General features: G+C 39.7%; 1 protein-coding gene across 2 annotated transcripts in view; it reads right to left on the reverse strand.

Moving 5' to 3' along the window:
* The window catches only part of pnpla7b (patatin-like phospholipase domain containing 7b), a 334,759-nt gene that overhangs the window by 52,665 nt on the left and 263,431 nt on the right, over positions 1–18,663 (reverse strand). For both annotated transcript variants that reach the window (XM_063073811.1, XM_063073810.1), the window contains exons 28-30: positions 16,079–16,195; positions 15,581–15,650; positions 742–858 (exon numbers count right to left, since the gene is read on the reverse strand). In XM_063073811.1, coding sequence (XP_062929881.1) covers positions 742–858; positions 15,581–15,650; positions 16,079–16,195 — 304 coding nt within the window. The remainder of the gene's footprint in view (positions 1–741; positions 859–15,580; positions 15,651–16,078; positions 16,196–18,663) is intronic.

Below are 18,663 nucleotides of genomic sequence, written 5' to 3' on the forward strand. Positions count from 1 at the left end.
CTATCAATATACATGTTTTACAGAGCTAGAGAGGCTTAGTACCCAATTATCATTAGCTTTATTAATTTCCTTTGATCCTCTGAAGTCAAATAGGTTGTAAGCAGTGTCACTCATGAAACAGTGGTGAATTGTTAGCTTAAGCCTCAGGGTTTCTGCATTAAACGATGCACGGGAGTGAAACCCGAAGTTGTGGCAAGTTTATTGTGCACTGTCGGTTGTATCTGACAACTTCATTAGCAAATTCCTTCGAGAGGAAGGCTCATGGTCACAGGAGACTATTTTTAGCTAATTAGTGAAAGATCCAGAGACAAGATGCAGTGAATCTTTTTTTTAATGTAGCCGATTATGATCTGGAATACGCTATCTGAAAGCTTGTTGAATGATGATGTGATGATAATAATTGGCATAAGTGGGCCATTAGACGAGGTTCAACTTGCATTAGTGAGTTTCTTCCTTTGATTTTGTACTAATGGAATTCTATCGCTTTCGCCAGATTTGCTCATAAAACACAGTGTTAATGTACCTGCAACACACATCAAAGTTGCTGGTGAACGCAGCAGGCCAGGCAGCATCTCTAGTAACTCTTCCTTCAGTTAGTCCTGACGAAGGATCTCGGCCTGAAACGTCGACTGTACCTCTTCCTAGAGATGCTGCCTGGCCTGCTGCGTTCACCAGCAACTTTGATGTGTGTTGCTTGAATTTCCAGCATCTGCAGAATTCCTGTTGTTTGTGTTAATGTACCTGGCAGGTTGTTGATGTATCCGCCATCCATGAGCAGGTGGCCATCCTTTGGATCACAAAGTGGGGGTAGGTAACTTGAGAGGGACATGCTGGCTCGACAGTATCGCCACAAGGATCCTGGGATGGGCATAAAGGCATTCTCAATAATCAGCATCACTGACGTACAGTAAGAGAGGCAAATTTTGTTAACACTAACTTGATAAATGCAATCTCTATGGCATTTTATCTATCCTCAAACTTAATCTACTTTACAGAGGAGAAACATATTCGCTTCAATTTATATCACATTTTTAAAATCATTGAATCATTGAAGATTATAGACACAGGATAACATTTCAATGTAAACTAAACAGATCAATTCTGTTGCCCATCAACCTTCAACTCACACTCGACCCCGTTCCACCTCTGGCCCCTCTCTCACCTTCCCTTCTCCTCTACACACTAACTACTTCACACTTTGTCCTGATGCAGGGGATTTCGACCTGAAATGCAGACAATTCCTCCAGATCTATCCCCAGCCCCCCCCCGCCACCCTCAGTAGATGCTGCTAGATCCACTGAGTTCCTCCGTCATTCCAGTTTAATGCCACGTCCCACTGCCAGCCCCAGTCCTTCAGCTCTGTCACTTCACCTCAACTCCCATTTTCTACCCCTTAGTTAATTCCATTGCTCTGCTGCCCAAACCCTTGAGCCCATGAGCTTCAACTCTTGCGAGCTTGTTTGATACAAAGTATCAAATGCCTCAGGATCAGAATCAGGTTTAATAGTACTGGCATATGTCGTGAAATTTTTTGTCTTTGTGGCAGCAGTACAAGGCAATATATACAAATAGAAAAAAAACTGAATTACAGTAAATACATATTAAATTAAATAAGTAGTGCAAAAATAAAAATAAAAATGTAGTGAGGTAGTGTTTATTCTGAAATCAGATGGCAGAGGGGAAGAAGCTGTTCCTAAATCGTTCAGCGTGTGACTTCAGACTCCTCTACCTCCATCCTGATGGAAGCAATGAGAACAAGGCATGTCCCTGGGTGATGAGGGTCCCTTAGTAAGGACGCTACCTCTTTGAGACATTGCCCCTTGAAGACATCCCGGGTACTACGGAGGTTGGTGCCCATGATGGAGCTGACTAAGTTTACAAATCACAGCAGCTTTTTTCGATCCTGTGCAGCAGCCCTACCCCCATACCAGACAGTAATGCAGCCAGTTAGAATGCTCTCCGCTACATTTGTAGAAATTTGCGAGTGCCTTTGATGACATACCAGATCTTGTCAACTTCCTAATGAAATATAGCTGCTGTCATTTTGAAAGTTCTCTTTGACCTCTGATATCCAAACTCAAGATCAGAAAATTTATAGCATAGGAGGCAACCAATCTGCTTGCCCTCTCTGAATTCACTGAGATAAAGCAATTCAGACTGATCCCATTCCACCATTCGCACACTGCTGCCCTGGATGCCACCGTGGATCAAGTGCTTATCTGGTACTAGTACCCTGAAAATATTCCAACCACATTTCAGGTGGTGGATTCCAATCTCTGGGTAAAAAAAAATAGTTTCACACTCTCTTGTCCTTTCCTCACTCTAAGTGGATGCAAAAGGTTCAGTGTATCAGAAAGTGTGGAGCACAAAGGGAGCTGTTCAACACATTACATCTGTCCCAGCTCTAAAAGTGCCAGTCTAATTGCACTAGATCATGGCTCCTGGAGTGAACATCTAAGCATGCACCAAACAAGAGAGTTTTTGCCATCACTGTGAAACAGGAGAATTCTCCTCAATTTTCTGATCAATTTCATCCATAGAATTACTGTGCACAGAAGGCAGTCAATTTGATCCAGCACATCTGTGCTTGCTATTCAAGCTACTCCAGTTTCCCAGCTCTTGGTCTGTGGCCTTGTGAAGCCAAACTGAATACCTTTTAAATGCAACGTCATCCTTACAGACAGTGGTTTGGATTCCCAACATTCTAGGTAGAAACCTGCACTCAGCTCTCCACTAATCCTTCCACTATTAATTTGAATCCTAAATATTCTCCATAGGACAGTGATAATAAATCGGATTCTAATTAACTCACTATTTCCAATGCACATACCAGCACCACAGTTTTCAAAACAACCCTTGTACTTCCAATGAAATTTGATTGGCTGTAAGTTAACTTAGAATGTACTAATGTTGCCAAAAACAAAGCATAAATCAAAGCTTTTCTTTGTGAAACAAGGTCCTAACTGAATCATTATCTTTCTTCCAAGTGTCACTTGACCTGCAGCTTCAACAATATTCCTTCTTTGCATGTTGTGGAATGCCTAATATCAAAGCAGGATGTCACTCATCTCATTGGAACAAGTTGCTGGTCTACATCTGATTCCCATAAATGTAGAGATGTCTCAAACTTGTCTGGACTGGAGTAAGGACAGTGGGGCAAATAGAGATCAGGAAAAAGTACAGCTCATGTGTTGCTATCAGAGTCACGTGGGCATTAATACGTTTATCAACTATAGGATCAATTCAGAGACACAAGAACCTACAGATGCTGGGGTCTGCAGCAAGAAACAATCCACTAGAGGAATTCAGTAGGTCAGGCAGCATCCATGAAAGGAAATGGACAGTCAGCATATTGGGTAAGAGGAATCAGATGAAGTGATGAAGGGATGAGACCCAAAACGTTGACTGTTCATTACCTTCCACAGATGCTGCCTGACACACAGAGTTCCTCTAAGCAGATCGTTTTTTGCAGAGGATCTACACAGATTGGTGATTCTGATGCAGTTTGCAAAATCACTGGCTAGGAACACCAGGCAGACCACATACAAGAGGGCAGAGACTGGAGTCAGTGTCAACACGTGTAGGTGATGAGATGCTGCTCTAATGAAATCTTAGAGCTCCTGGAGAGAAGGCTAAAATATTAACAAAATATGGCACAAGATAACTGTAGAAACTGAGATGTTGCCGAGTAATTCCTGAATTCCTGTAATCATTTCTCTCTTTAACAATCACTTGTTACAGCTGCAGCCAAATGACTGCAAGCAACACTGAATAGTTACATGCTGCATTCTGATTGCAAACTAATTTAACCTTTCACATAACTCTAGTGGAAAGACGCAAGTTCAAATGGCAAATAAAATTCAAACAACAAAAAGAGGGGTATAATTTTTCTTGGTAAAGAGAACGAAAAGACCACTCACTCTTTGGAATGCAAGTAAATAATCAAAGAGTAAAGATAACTAGGACACAGATAAATGAGGCAAGTTGCTCTGGTCATTGACGTGCAAATGAAGGTTTGTTAGGCTTTCTCTGTTGCAAGTTGGGGCTATGCTGTAAATTCACTCATCTGTGACTCCTATCCACTGCAATCACACCATCGTTAATCGTGCTTATTCATTACCGCACTGAAGGGAAAGTACTTTGAACAGAACACAAAATTAGGGTTAACTGAGTGTCACTGGTAATAAGTTCACATCTGTTATATATTCATGTAGTGGTTGAAGAAAAAAAAAGATTTTTTAAAACACGATACAGTGGGAGAAATTCTTACTGTCACATGCATCCCAGGTAGTTAATTAAATAACTTTGAACGGTTGCCTCTTGGTAGTGCGCATTTCAACAGCAGTAAAAGGGAAGTTCAGGTATACACTGGGCCTGGCATCAACCAAGGGCTGCTCTGAAGTTTACTTCTCTGGGTTATTTTCCAAATGTCCAACAACCCACCACCTGTCCATCACTCCCACCCCTAGTAGTCACTGAATATTTCACAAGAGGGCTCAGCAGAGAAGTACGGCGAGTTCATTTTCCTCCTTTTCTTTAATAAAATGTTACTTCAGATTGAGACAATACAGATACTACAGCCTATTCTGGAAAACTATATAGATTATGAGAAAGAGGATTTATTAACCAGATTGAGCACAGCAAGTATCAGGTTGCTGTAAGATGGCAACCATTTAATAGTTCAAAAAATTAACTGCATTGTCAGAAGTTGTAATGAAAGCAAAAACAGTTTGCACCAGATGTTCACCAGTGGGTATCTTGTGGTTTCTTTGCACATTCCATCCACAAAAATCAGCTCAAAATAAGATAACATAAATCCTCTTCCTATAGATGCTGCCTGGCCTGCTGCATTCACCTGCAACTTTTATGTGTGCTGCTAGAAAATATAGAGGTGGTTTCTGAAGGTACACAGTTATTTTACCAATGAAGAATTGCCAACCAGTGAAAGCTGAGTACTGTAAACTGTAGTTTTTAGTGTTATTTTCTAAATGCTTTTCTAGCCAATAACATTGAACTCAATGCTAAAGCTGAAAATTCACTAAGTTTGACTTGTAACCTTTTTATTTTAGAAGTTCAGAGCAAATCCAGCTCTAATGGGTCAGCTGCTCACTTTAAAAGAGAGACAGATTCTTACCTTATGAGAATGGTGGAGGGGAGGTGAAGGGTGAAGGGACTGAGGATTTTAGAGATTAAAGTCATGATCTTCTTTCCAGATAAAAAACAGAAATGAAAGATGCAAGATGTGATCCCTGGGGGATCAGCAGACATACTGGGTCTGTGTGGACAATAAGATGTTGGCTTTCTGGAGCAAAGAATTCTTAACGTTCATCAACTTTTTTAGAGAATGGATTCTTCCTCATCTCAGCCTTACAGAGGTGCCCCTTTTCTGGCCCTGCCCTCTGGTGCTAGACTATCTGATGAAGAGAAATAAACCTCCTAGCATTTACCCAGTTAAATCCCCAGAGATTACTAAATGTTTGAATAACATTGTTCTTATAAACTCACCATATCTGGGGTAATTGAGTGAACTACCTCCAATCACAGTATTCTTTAAATAACGAGACCAAAACTGTACACGGTATTCTAGTTTTGGTCTCAATGGTGCTTTATACAGGTGTAGAAAACTTTCCTGTTTTCATAATCAAACTCTTTGAAATAAAAATTTGCATTCTGCAAGCCTTCATATGACACAGCGTCTTGCCAGTTTTGTTCTTCATGCACAAGTACCCACACATGCCTTTCTGCCGCAATTTCCTGCAGTCTTTCTCCATTTAAATAATAATCAGTTTTATTATTGTTTTCTTCCAGAGTGAGCAAATTCATAGCTTTCACATTATACTTTATTTGCCAGCTTTTGCCCTACCTGATTATGTCTCTGTAAACTGGTTCCTTCTTACTGAAGATAGAATTTGTACCATCTGCAAATATGGCTAAACTTTTATTTTCTTCTAAATCTGAAGGTAAATAATAAAATGTAATGTCTTTGTGACCTGACATAGCTCAGTAACAAATCAACCTAAAATTTTGCATGTTCAATTTGGCATAAGGACATGCAGTGCACTCTTAAGCTTTTGAAAACCCTCATTGGAGGTCCTCCCATAGCCCGAAGGAGGGGGGGGGGCTAATTAAAATTTCACTTATTGAGAATTGTTAAGATTATTTTTTTCCCAAATCATTATATACTAAGTAATTGGATCGACTTGACCCAAGTACTTCTGGTCCACCTGAACAATAAAGAGAAGCTAACGTATGTGCACTGAGTTTCTGTGGGAGACTAGCTATAATTTAAATCAAGTAGACAAACTTATCTGAAAGAAAGAACTGAGTTTAAAATACTAGAGTAATGCCTTAGATACCATTTTAGAGGGTGTTTGCAATGACCAGGGAATTATTTTTGGATGTTTCAGTGGAGCAGGAAAAACTTCCGTCATTAATCTATTTTTGGCTAAAGTTGAAGACAAAACGGTTTTGACAGCAGGAAAGCTACAGACTCAATTTTTAAGCTCCCTTTAAATTTGACATATGGTATCCCCAAAATGTAAAATTAATTGGGAACTGTACAGGAAAAAAAATTCAAAAAGATTACAAACATTTTGTCTGGGATGGAAATACAATTGCTCGCAAAGCAGTCGCTGAAGCATTAGATCGAACATTACAAGATCTTAGACAATAATAAATTAATACCAGGTGTTAATTTGGGTACAGGAGTTCCCAACCTTTTTTTTTTAAAAACGCCATGGGCCCCTACCATTAACTAAGGGATCCATGGGCTTGGGTTAGGAACTCCTGCTTTAGTGCTAGTTAGAGATTTACATCAAACCACCAGTAATTCCAGAATGTACTGAAACAGATGAATTTAAAGCCTGTATTAAAGTATGATATATTTGAGAAAATATTAAATAATTAGGCTTGAAAACCAATAAGTGAATGCATTTGGCAGAGGAGAGACTTCAGTTCCCGGTTCAGCTTGGCTGTGCTAAGGTTGTTCACAAAGCACAAGAATCACTGCAAGTTTGTTGGGTTTAATCTCAAAATGTTGCCCATGGACATATACTGATTGCTCCAGAGTTGAAGATAAAAATATTCTATACGTTTTACATCAGATTCAAAGGAAGAAATATTGTGTATTCTGAAGCACCAACATTGAAACAGTAAATTTGCTCATTGTGCATAGGTTTTCTGTACCTGCTTAGAGAACTACATAAAATTCAATTTGGGGCAGCCATGGAAGCGACAAAGTTAGTGCAATACTTTACAGTGTGAGCAATTACGGATTCGGGTTCAATTCCCGCCCACCACAGCCTGTAAATAGTTTGTATGTGCTTCCCGTGACCAGGTGGGTTTCCTCCAGGTGCTTCAGTTTCCTTCACATTCCAAAGACATACAGGTAGGGTTAGGAGTAGAGTTGTGGGCATGCCATATTGGTGCCAAAAGCATGTTGACACCTGTGGGCTGCCCCCAGCACAGTCGTTGGACTGCATTGGCCATTGATGCAAATGATACATTTCACTGTATGTTCCGATGTACATGTCACAAATAAAGCTAATTTTTACCTTTAGGTATGCACTTTCAGTGTAAATATATCATTAGTAACTTCAGTTAAACAACAGAATTTAACCCAATTATATTATTCATGGCATAATTATGTATTTAAGTTAGACTTTATCTCATTTACAAGGAGTGTTATAAAACTGAATTGCATGGAAATAAATGCAAACATACATGACGGCCAGCATAAAACCCAAACAACATTGGGTTTAGCAGCTAGTCAAAGTTTAAAGTTCAAAATACATTTATTATCAAAGTATGTTTACATCATATAACCTTGAGATTCACCTTCTTACCAGCAGCCACAAAACAAAGAAACCCAAAAGAACGCATAAAAAATGTAGATTGTGCCTGGGAGGAAAGAAAACAAATTGTGCAAACAATGAAAGTAAGCTAATAGCATTCAGAACAAAATTGAGTCCATCGACACTAAGTCCAGAGCAGGCCGCAGCCTCAGCACAGAGCTGAATTAACATCACGGAGCCCGGAGTAGGCCACGGGCTCAGCCTCAGTTCAGTTCAGAGCTGAGTAAATGCCGCGGAGCAGCGAGCAAAACTGGCCTGTCACTCGCCTCGGGTCCTGATACCCTGACCTTTTCAATCCATCTGGCCAGGGGTTTAAATCATCCGAACATCAGGTCATTCCTCGCACCATGACCTGGGCCCTGTCACATTGATATGCTCTGATTCTGGACCCTACCGACAAGTTTTCACCCCTATCAGGCCTTTCCAAATCAGCCTGGCGCTTAGATCGATCAAACCTCACTCTCGGTTTAGGTGGACGGGCCTCAAATCTGCCCTTCTGCATTCGGCCTTTGCTCCACTCCGCTCGCCCTGACTTTGCCTCGAATGTGCACGTTTCAACCCTTTACTCAGCCTTGCCTCCACTCGCCTCTCCATTGCTTGCAGAGACCGTTTACCGATAGTTTACCATAGTCATCAATATAAACAGCCGTGTTCCCAGCACAGATCCTCAATGTACACATTTTGCTTCCTGAAAGTGATCCCTCCTGTGAGTTATCCAATCTTTTATTCTTGGTAATATATTATATTCAAAACCATGAGGTCTCATCTTGTGAAGCAAACACCTTTTAGAAATCCAAATACAGTACATCTGTTGGATGCCCTTTTATCCATATTGGCTGATATTCCTCAAAGAACAATAACAGAATTGTCTTAATGTTAAGTATACAAATTGTGATGAAATTATACAAGATGTTGCTAAGCCAGCATTTGGAGTATTGGGTACAGCTTTGGTTACCCTTTTGTATGAAATACAGAATTATGCTGGAAAGTGTTCCAAGATGATTTACTGGAATGACGGTCTGAGTTACAGGGAGAAACTGAGCCGGCTAGAGCTTTATTGATTGGAGTGTAGGAAACTGAGAGGTGATTCTATAGAGGAGTATAACATCAGAAGGGACAAAAAGTGGGTTGAATGCACACAGTCTTTTGCCCAAGTAAAGGGAATAACAAATTACTGGGTATTAGTTTAAGATGAGAGGATAAAGATTTAAAAGGGATTGGAGGGACAGCTTGCCCATGCAGTGTGCATATGGAACGAGCTATCAGAGGAAGTAGCTGGAGCAGGTACCGTAACAAGATTTTAAATAACATTTGGACAAGAGCAGATATGAAAGGTTCAGTGGTGCATGGGTCAAACATAGGCAAATGGAACTAGTTTAGATTGACAGTGTCAGAAATAATCAGAATGAACTGTGGTGCAGAGCCCTATAGGACAAATGGCCCACACGTGCTCACATATTCTATATTTCCATTCTGCAATCAGCATTTCACGAAGATTTAAGGCTTTATGGTTTGCTAAAGTCAATCACTGATACAGTAGTCAGAAAGAATACCATTGCCTAAGGAAATTACTGTTGAGGATAGTGATTATGTTTCTCTTCTCTGCACTTTGAGAGAATCTTGAATGTTATTGTTAAAGTACTTATCCTTACAGACTAAGACTTCTGTTTCTGAAGGAAATAAAGAATCTCTAGATTCCCAGCTGTACAAGGACATGGAGGTGATTTATTAACATGTATATATTCAAGATACCTCCAAAGATAAAGGGTGTTTTACATCAATAATGGTTATAAAATCCAGTTACATATCCATGAGGGATATCATCCTACCAATGAAGAAAATGTTTCTAATTCCAGTGGAGCCCTGGTAAAATGAAAGAAACGCTTTTCCTCCATAGGCATTCAAATATGTCACCAAAATTCACCGTAACTACACCAGCAAGAGTAGGAACCCCACCTTATTTCTGTAGCAAAGGCATACAACATACTGCATGCACTAAACACAATTACAGGAATACACAATTTGATAGCAGACTCAGAGGACATTACTTTAAGTTGATTAACTGAAATCTACTAAAAATTAATTTGCTCTACTCACTAATGTAATAAGTATCATTATATTACGATATATTGTAACAATCTCTCTCTCTTTCCGATGTGCTGATGCCAAGACCTGTTACCAGGGGATATTACTGAGGCTCAGGTCACTTCTACCTTAGCTCCACATTACAACTTGTAAGCTGACAAGCAGTGCAGGGAAGGGGATCGGGCAGCAAGATTCTACTGCAAAACTTGGGGGTACATTTGTATCGTAATTTGGATACTATTCTCTGGAAGGTTTTAACACCGTAAGTCATTAAAGCTTAGAGAATAAGAAATATTGGAAACCCATTATACAGTATCCTCAAAAATGAGTGAAGAGAAAATGTGCTTGAAACCATAATTCAATGTGAAATGCCTATAAAAGAACTGATCACAGCACGTGGGGTTGAAGTGTGGACTATTCAGCGTAAGATTCAGAGGGATGGTGCAATGCTGTGGAAAAAAGAACACTTCAAAAGCAATGACAAAGAGCTGCGTGAGACATTCCTCTGAGGTCAAGTTTGCTGCCGGTGGCACAGGTGCTGGCAATAAACCGGGTCTGCTTCATAATGGGTAATAGTATAATGGTAATCAGGTGCTGTGCTCAGCTGACAGACAAATCCAGAACTATATATAAGACAATCAAAAAATAAAATCATAGAAGAGCTAGAAGCAACAAAATGAAATGTTAAATTTTTGTTTGTAAAATATAGCCATGGGTGTGGGTTCAGCATTATACTCAAAGTCAAGGCTTTAATTTTCTGGCTAAATTTTGAACAGGGCATAATACAAAATTAAGGTAGCACTAAGCTGTCAAGAATTCTTTCAAAATTCCATGGTTTTCACTTGAGACATGGTAAAGTATGTTGCATTCAACATCATTCAATCATTCAAATCCAATTTTTTTAATTATATTTTTCCTCTTAAATTCTTGTTCCTCTCGAAATGCTTGCTGGGCTATGATGTGACTATGGCCAGAAGCAATTTAGGTTATTTTCCTGAGTCTGGCCAGACCATTAATCCATGACATCAGATTTAAATTTAATTCTTTCTTCAGTCAATGTTTCATATACAGGTCACCCCGAGGTTACAGCAGGGCTTCATTCTAGTGAAATTCTCATAACCCAAACAGTTCACTAGTTAGAAATGTGACCGCAAATTCAGTCCCCAGGTGGCAGAAGATGACTGCAGCTGGTGCGTCAATCCTGCTGGTCTCTGGAACACTCGTTCATATGTACAGGCAGGCATTCATACACTGGGAAGGCCTGAATGGATTGTCTTACTGCTGACATCACAGGTTGTGGCCAACTCCCTTGTTCATCTTCCCTGTCCTTGGGACTTTCAGGGCAATTGTGCAAACGCTGACTGATTGGATTACCTAGACAAGAATTAGAGCCAGTTGTTTCAGTAGCACCACTTTAGTGTATTTACTGACCATGATACTTCTAGTAATTGCTGTAAAAGAGAGTGTTAAGATCATAGGTGCAGTGATCCAAAGAGGGCCTGTGCAATACCAAATTCAGTGACCATCAGAGTCAGAAAAGAGGCAAACACAGAGATCTACTTGCTGAATTTATTGGGGAGTTAGCTCATCCCAGTTGTAAGAGAAGACAGCAGATTGGTGAGACCTGTGCCTGAGGCCGGATGTAAGGGAGTGAAGCAGCCTCACTTTAAGCAAGGATCAACCATCCAGATCTTGAATATGTCTTTGTTTAGACTAACAGTGCACATCAAGAACAAAGACACATGGTTTTGCAGTTAGAAGGAAGCAGGTATGACGTTATGCATAGCACTGAATTGTTGTTGAAACAACATAGATGGGAGCTTAACATGCAAGGATACATAAACAGCAGGCAGATGGGCATAGGAGATGCAGTGGCATTGTTGGTTAAAAAAAATGAAATCAAATCCTTAGAAAGAAGGGGCATAGGATTAGAAGATGTAGAAGGCTTGTGGGTAGAGTTGAGAAACTGCAAGAGTAAAAAGACTTTGATGGGAGTTATATACAGGTCTCCAGGACGTGAGGTACAAATTACAACAGGAAATAAGAAAAGGCATGCAAAAAGGGCATTTTTACAATGGGCATGGGTGATTTCAATATGCGGGTAGATTGGGAAAATCAGGCTGGTGCTGGGTCTCAAGAGAAAGAATTTGTAGAATGACTGTAAGATGGCTTTTTATAGCAGCTTATGTCAAGGCCACTAGGGAAAAGGTAACTCTAGACTGGATGTTGTATAAGAACCAGATTTGATAAGGAAGCTTCAGGTAAAAGTAGCGATCTTTGAAGAAACACTAGATACTAGAATGGTTCCAGAGGAATGGAAAAATTATAAATGTCACTCCACTCTCTAAGAAGGGAGGGAGGCAAAAGACAGGAAATTATAAGCCAGTTAGCCTCACTTCAGTGGTTGGCAAGATCTTAGAGTCCATTACGAAGAAAAAGGTTTTTTTTGGGGGGGGGGGGCGCGGCTTGGAAGCACGTGATAAAATATGCCAAAGTCAGCATGGTTCTGTTGGATTTATTCCCAGACAGACAAGGGAGAATCAGTGGATATTGCTTACTTGTATCTTGTGAAGGTCTTTGACAAGGTGGCCTATATGAGGCTGCTAAACAAGATAAGAGTCCATGGTAATAACAGAAAAAATACTAGCAAGCACAGAAGATTTGCTGACTGACAGAAGGCAAAGTGAGGGAATAAAGAGGGCCATTTCTTGTTGGTTGTCGGTGACTAGTGGTGTTTCACAGTGACTGCCACTGGGTCTGCTACTTACGCATTATCTGTTAATGGCCTGGATTACAGAATTGATAGATTCGCGGTCAAATTTACAGACGATACAAAGATGGGTAGATGAGCAGGTAGTGTTGAGCAAGCAGGGTATCTACAGAAAAACTTGGACAGATTAAGAGAGTGGGCAAAATAGTGGCAGATAGAATATAATGTAGGGGAGCGAAAGGCCATGCAGTTTGGTTAAATTAATCAAAGTAGAGACTATTTGCTAATCAGTGAGAAGATTTAAAAAATCAGAGATGGAAAGAGACTTGGGAATCTTAGTGCAGGATTCCCAAAAGTTAACTTGAATCAGTAAGTAGTAAGGAAGATAAATGCTCTGTTAGCATTCATTTCCAGAGGACGAAAAAATAAAAGCAAAGATGTTAAGTCGAGGCTTTATAAGACAGACTACACTTGGAATATCGTGAGCAATTTTGCGCCCCTTATCCAAGAAAGGATGTGCTGGCATTGGTAGCCTCCAGTGGAAGGTCACCAGAATGATCACAGGAATGACAGGGTTAACATATGAGAAGCGTTTGACAGTTCTGGGTCTGTACTTCCTGGAGCTTAGAAGAATGATTCAAAGTACACAGTACATATGCAGTATACAACTGGGAGATTCACCTTCCCTCAGACAGCCACGAAACAAAGGAACACCATGGAACCCGTTCAAAGAAAACATCAAACACCCAACACACAAAAAATCCCAAATCAAGCAAGTAGCAAAAAAGTGAGCAAATAACATGCTAAACATCAAACCACAGACTCCTTGAAACAGCTTAGTAATGTTCAGTGTAGTTCTGTTCAGTTCAATTTAACACTGCATCGTTTGCTGAGTACAGGCTGCAGAGCTGGTCCGCGTCAAAGTGCCCCAATCAGAATTATGCAAAAAAAGCAATAAAATAAAACCTAACCAGAAACCAAAAACACATCTAACATGTACTGAACAGTCCTCAAAAACGAGAGCAATCAACAAACTGCGCTGATCAAATCTTACCCAAGAATGAAGCCCCTTGCACTTCCTTCAGCAGCAGCGAGCAAGAGGGAGGGAGAGACCGGTCAAACACAGCTAGACTGCGCTGAACACCTGCTCGCCTGTGCCCTCATCCTTGTTAACTTCAAGCTTGCTCGACACTTTAATTGGCAAGATCAACGAGCAATGGAGCTGATCGTGTGTTCACGCTCCACCATTAGGCTGCGTACTCTGTTCTCAACCTCGCCCTCAAACATGCCAAATTGCCTCGGACACAGCCGACTAAAAAACACATTATTAAAATATAAATTATGGGGTCCAATCACATTCAGATTAGTAGTAGAAGTATATTTAAACGAAGAAGTAGTACTTTTGTGACCTGTCCGCAAGACGTCACCGTTAGTCATTTTGGCTGCTGGCACCATCTGGTTTTGTAAGAATGGGAGGGCTCTCATTGCAATTAATTGAATATTGAAAGGCCTTGACAGAGTGGACGTGGATAGGATGTTTCTAACAGTAGGAGAATCTAGGACTAGAGGGCACAGCATCAGAATAGAGCAGCATCCCTTCAGAACAGAAATGAGGGGGAATTTCTTTAGCCAGAAGGTGGTGAATCAGTGGAATTCCTTGCCACAGATGGCTGTGGAAACCAAGTTATTGGCATATTTAAAGCAGAGGTTTATAGGTTCTTGATTATCAAGGGCTTCAAAAGTTACAGAGAGAAGGGAGGAGAATGGGGTTGAGAGGGAATCACCCATAATCGAATGGCAGAGCAGAATTAGGCCATTCTGCCTATCATGGCTCTTGGGCTTATGGTTTAATCTGGGTGGATGATGGACAATGTTCGGGAAGAGTATGAGAGAGGCTCGTGGTAGAAGATATTGTGCAGGAAAAGAATTTGACTATTCCCAATGTTTTTAAAGCACCAAGCACCTGGAAGGATGGGGAAAAGCAAAGACTAAAAAGCATCTTAAACCTTAGGATGATAGTATTAGACATGACATAGACCTGACCTGTGCAAACATGAACAGGATTCACCCTGTTTGGCGATTTAAAACAGTTCAGTTACAAAACCGAAGGAATGCATTGTTCCAGACTCATTTCCATTTATATTTACTTTCCTCCATGCTAATTTATTCATTATATGTATTTGTTTACAATCTATTTATAACGCAAGCGAAGAATTTCAAATCTAAAAGCAAACTTAATTTTCCAATGAACACTGATTAAGTTAAAAATATTTCAAAAGACATAAAAGGACTTTGAATGTTAAAGCTGTAAGAGTAACTATATAACACAGATTCATTAAATACTTTGCCTTAAAAAATAAAACCCATCTGGGCAGTGATTTGTAACTGTGCGTTAAATCCAGATATCTCTGGCCAATATGGAGCTCTGTCTGAGGCAAAGTGGTAATTATAAAAACTACAAATGGTCACATACTGGGATAGAGTCCATAATGCAGTCCCGAACCTGAAAATTTTGTTTCTGAGCTATGACAGCTTGGATTAGTCAGTACTCAAAAAAAAAGGGCGAGAAGCTGGAGTTGGTAGGAGAGGGAGGATCGACATACACTTTGTTGCATAAAAGATTAGGCAGTTAGAAATAACAAGTTACACTTTGTTTTACAGATTGTAAGAAACAGAAATGAACTTAGTGAAGATGATTTTCCTGGGATGCTTCTTCTGGGACAGTGCATCCACCAGCCTAATGCCATTGATTCCCAAACTATATGAGGTGATTCTTCCCAAATGCATAGTTTCTTCAGTGCAGCAAGTTGGGTCTAGAACTTTGCTTCAGGAGTACCTCCCTGCTCACACGCCTAGTCAAGTAGTAAGCCTTACTTACTGGTCACTAAAACCTTACTATGGCAGAGAAGGTCAACTACCAAGGTGCACTCACCATCAGTATGAACCCGCATGGCAGATGCTGTTATGTCTGTAGTGATATTGAAGTAAGGAATCCAAAGGTCCTGCAAAATAAGTAACAGCCTCTGCTCAGTTACAAGGATGCCAAAATACTTTCCTTGATCCAATTTCTGCCTTTAGTAATCACGCGTGTTCCATTAGACTGAAGGATGGGGGCAAGCTTAGAATGATCAATCGGAGAAGCAAAGTCAGCCAGAAGTAGTTGAGACAAGTGACAGTAAATACACTTTAGGGAAAGCTAGATGATCACAGATAAGGGAGGATGCAATTACTTCATCCAAAACTATCAGCAAGAGTAGAAGGCAGTTTGTGCACGGAAGATAGAGAAAGGCCTTGGTCAAATAGATGATATGAATTGCATGCAACTCTTCTCCAAAGCCTGCAGCTAGAGTACAAATTCAGAATATCTGTACACATTGGATTGATGCGGCTTATTTCAACCGATTCCAAAACTGATAGGCCCATCTCGTACCTCTATCTGCTTGTCTTCAAAGATCTTGTTAATACTTCTATTGAAAGCAGATCCTGAGAATATGGAGGTGATCGGATACGTCAAATCCAGCACTTTTTTCCAAACATTTGTCATTTCCTGTTAACGTGAAGAAAACAAACTTTAACTTTAAGAAAGTCAGTCAAACAAAGACACAAATTGCAATAAGCTATTAGAAGGCTAAAAGGTTCTTTTTCCAGTAAGCATTTTTGAACATCTTTTCTGCAGCGTTAACATAAATATACGAAACAAGACATTCAACCTAACAGATCAATAGTGCTTCTGAGCATCTTTCTGTATCACCAATGTAACATTCCATTCTCTCCTTAGTGTACTCACCCAGCTTTTTCAGAAAGGAAATTTTACTTCAACTATTATTAGAAAATGAACACAGATTTTTATTTTTAAACTTTTCACTATTTAAAAACAAAATCACAACACATAGAATGCAAAATGAAGTAGAGTGTTTAAGCAGTCACGGTGAATAATAACCCCTCAAAGTGCTAACAAATGCATTCCCCCTGGACCACTTGAACAGACATATTACTGGGATATTGACAGACTGTACAATCATGAATCAGATTAATTAAGTACAATATTTTTAAGCTTACAAATACAGCAATTTTTAGTTAGGTCACACAACTGTTCTAAAGTACTTTAAAGTCTGTGGTGCTCCCTAAAGTTACACAGGAAGAAGAGGAGACTCACCAGTCCCTCCATGCTGAACCAATAACTACATCTGGAGTGAACTAAGGCACAATTCCATTTAACCACCTTTGTTACTTACCTTAGGTTATCTTTCAAAATACAGTACTGTGTAAATGTCATTGGCACCTGAGATTTTTTATGTAATTTTTGTTTGAGATGTTTATTTTCGGTCTTCCGTGTCAGTGTGTCAGCAAAAAAGAGCAAATTTTAGATTTACAAACATTCATTTTCCAAAAAATTAAATGTTTTGGAGACATTTTTGTGATTTGTCAAAGAAAGTAACTATTAAGTAATAGACCACTTTACAAATAAAATTTTGATTGCTTTGTAGGTATATAGCCCAGTGATTGGTCAAACAAAGATAACAAACAGGATGCTAATGAGTTTTTTGAATAAAAGAAACAATTTCTCTCTTATTTATTGAATATTCTCATAATTTTAAAATGTGTATGGATAGAACACTGTTAGCTAGAAGGAAAGGTCAGACAAATTTGCACTGTTTTTTTTGAAGCACAAAGGTTGAGGGGAGACCTAATAGAAGTATAAAGTTATGAAAAGCACAGATAGGGGATAACATCTGACCATCTTACCCAGTGTGGAAATGTTCAAGTGTAAGTTCAAGGTGAAAGGGGGAATTTTAAGATCCATGCGGCAATTTTTTTTTTATTTACAGATTGGTAGATTTCTGGATCCCAACATTTCTCAGCCTGACAATGAACTTTCAGATTCTCGTTCAGATTCTCAATTTAATAGTTACTTTGTAGCTGTCTGCCAGTATCTACACAACTTGTTCCTCTCAATTTGAAATCTTCCACCAACTGCAATGTACAATGTTGGTCACTTCATTGTAGCAAAGCTGGGGCCCCTGTACAGATCCCTTGGAATGCCACTTGTCCCTTTCTCTCAATCACAACACATCCCTTTCTGCCCAATTAGGGCACTTATCTACTCATGCACCAAGTTACTTCCAGTTGCAGTCCCTTCCATTTTTATATGAATAAACTCTTCCAGAGAACTTTATAAAGCTCATTTTGAAATACAACTTTCAGGATGCTTTGGTGCTCACCCTATTAATGATCCCTTCAAAACAAATACCCCGCAACAATTTAAAGTGCGCATTTTACACTTAACAAAAGATAAACATAGACTTCCTGTTATCTCATTGCTATCACCACCCAATCACACGTATCCATCTGTATGTTGCTTGGTGATGTAGGAAGAACTAGCATATGCAAGTAACATATCTACACTGTTCTGAAATTCAAATCAAGACCAAGTAATATCAAGCAGATGTCTTTAACAATGAATCTGAGAACATAAGGCAAGTATCGAAGGAAACTAATTATAACCATGCACCCATTTCAGGATCCAAGTTGAAGAGGTTTGCCTGCAGGATATCTTGGGTTAAATCAACAAGCATAAATAATTCAGTCTGATCCCCTTTGACAGATAAACAATATTAAGCACTTCTGCATTGGGATGCTGACTTAGAAATAACACTCGTTTCAATACCGACCTAGACTTTAGTAATTCATTGCCTCACACACAAAATGCTGGAGGAACTCAGCAGGCCAGGCAGCGTAGTTGACGTTCTCATCTTTTTTTCTCCAGTCCTGTTGAAGGGTCTCAGCCTGAAACGTGGACTGCACTCTTTTCCATAAATGCTGCCTGGCCTGCTGAGCTCCTCAAGCATTTTGTGCGTGTTGCTTGGATTTCCAGCATCTGCAGATTTTCTCTTGCCTGTAATTCATTGCCTCGTCCATTTTGATGATAATAGCTTGCATGAGAAAAAGACTATTCACTCATTTGGTCTTTTTCTATTCAAAGGTAGACAAATTAAAGTTGTCAATAATAAAACA

The sequence above is a fragment of the Mobula hypostoma genome, chromosome 21 (assembly GCF_963921235.1).
Source record: "Mobula hypostoma chromosome 21, sMobHyp1.1, whole genome shotgun sequence".
Lineage (NCBI taxonomy): Eukaryota > Metazoa > Chordata > Chondrichthyes > Myliobatiformes > Myliobatidae > Mobula > Mobula hypostoma.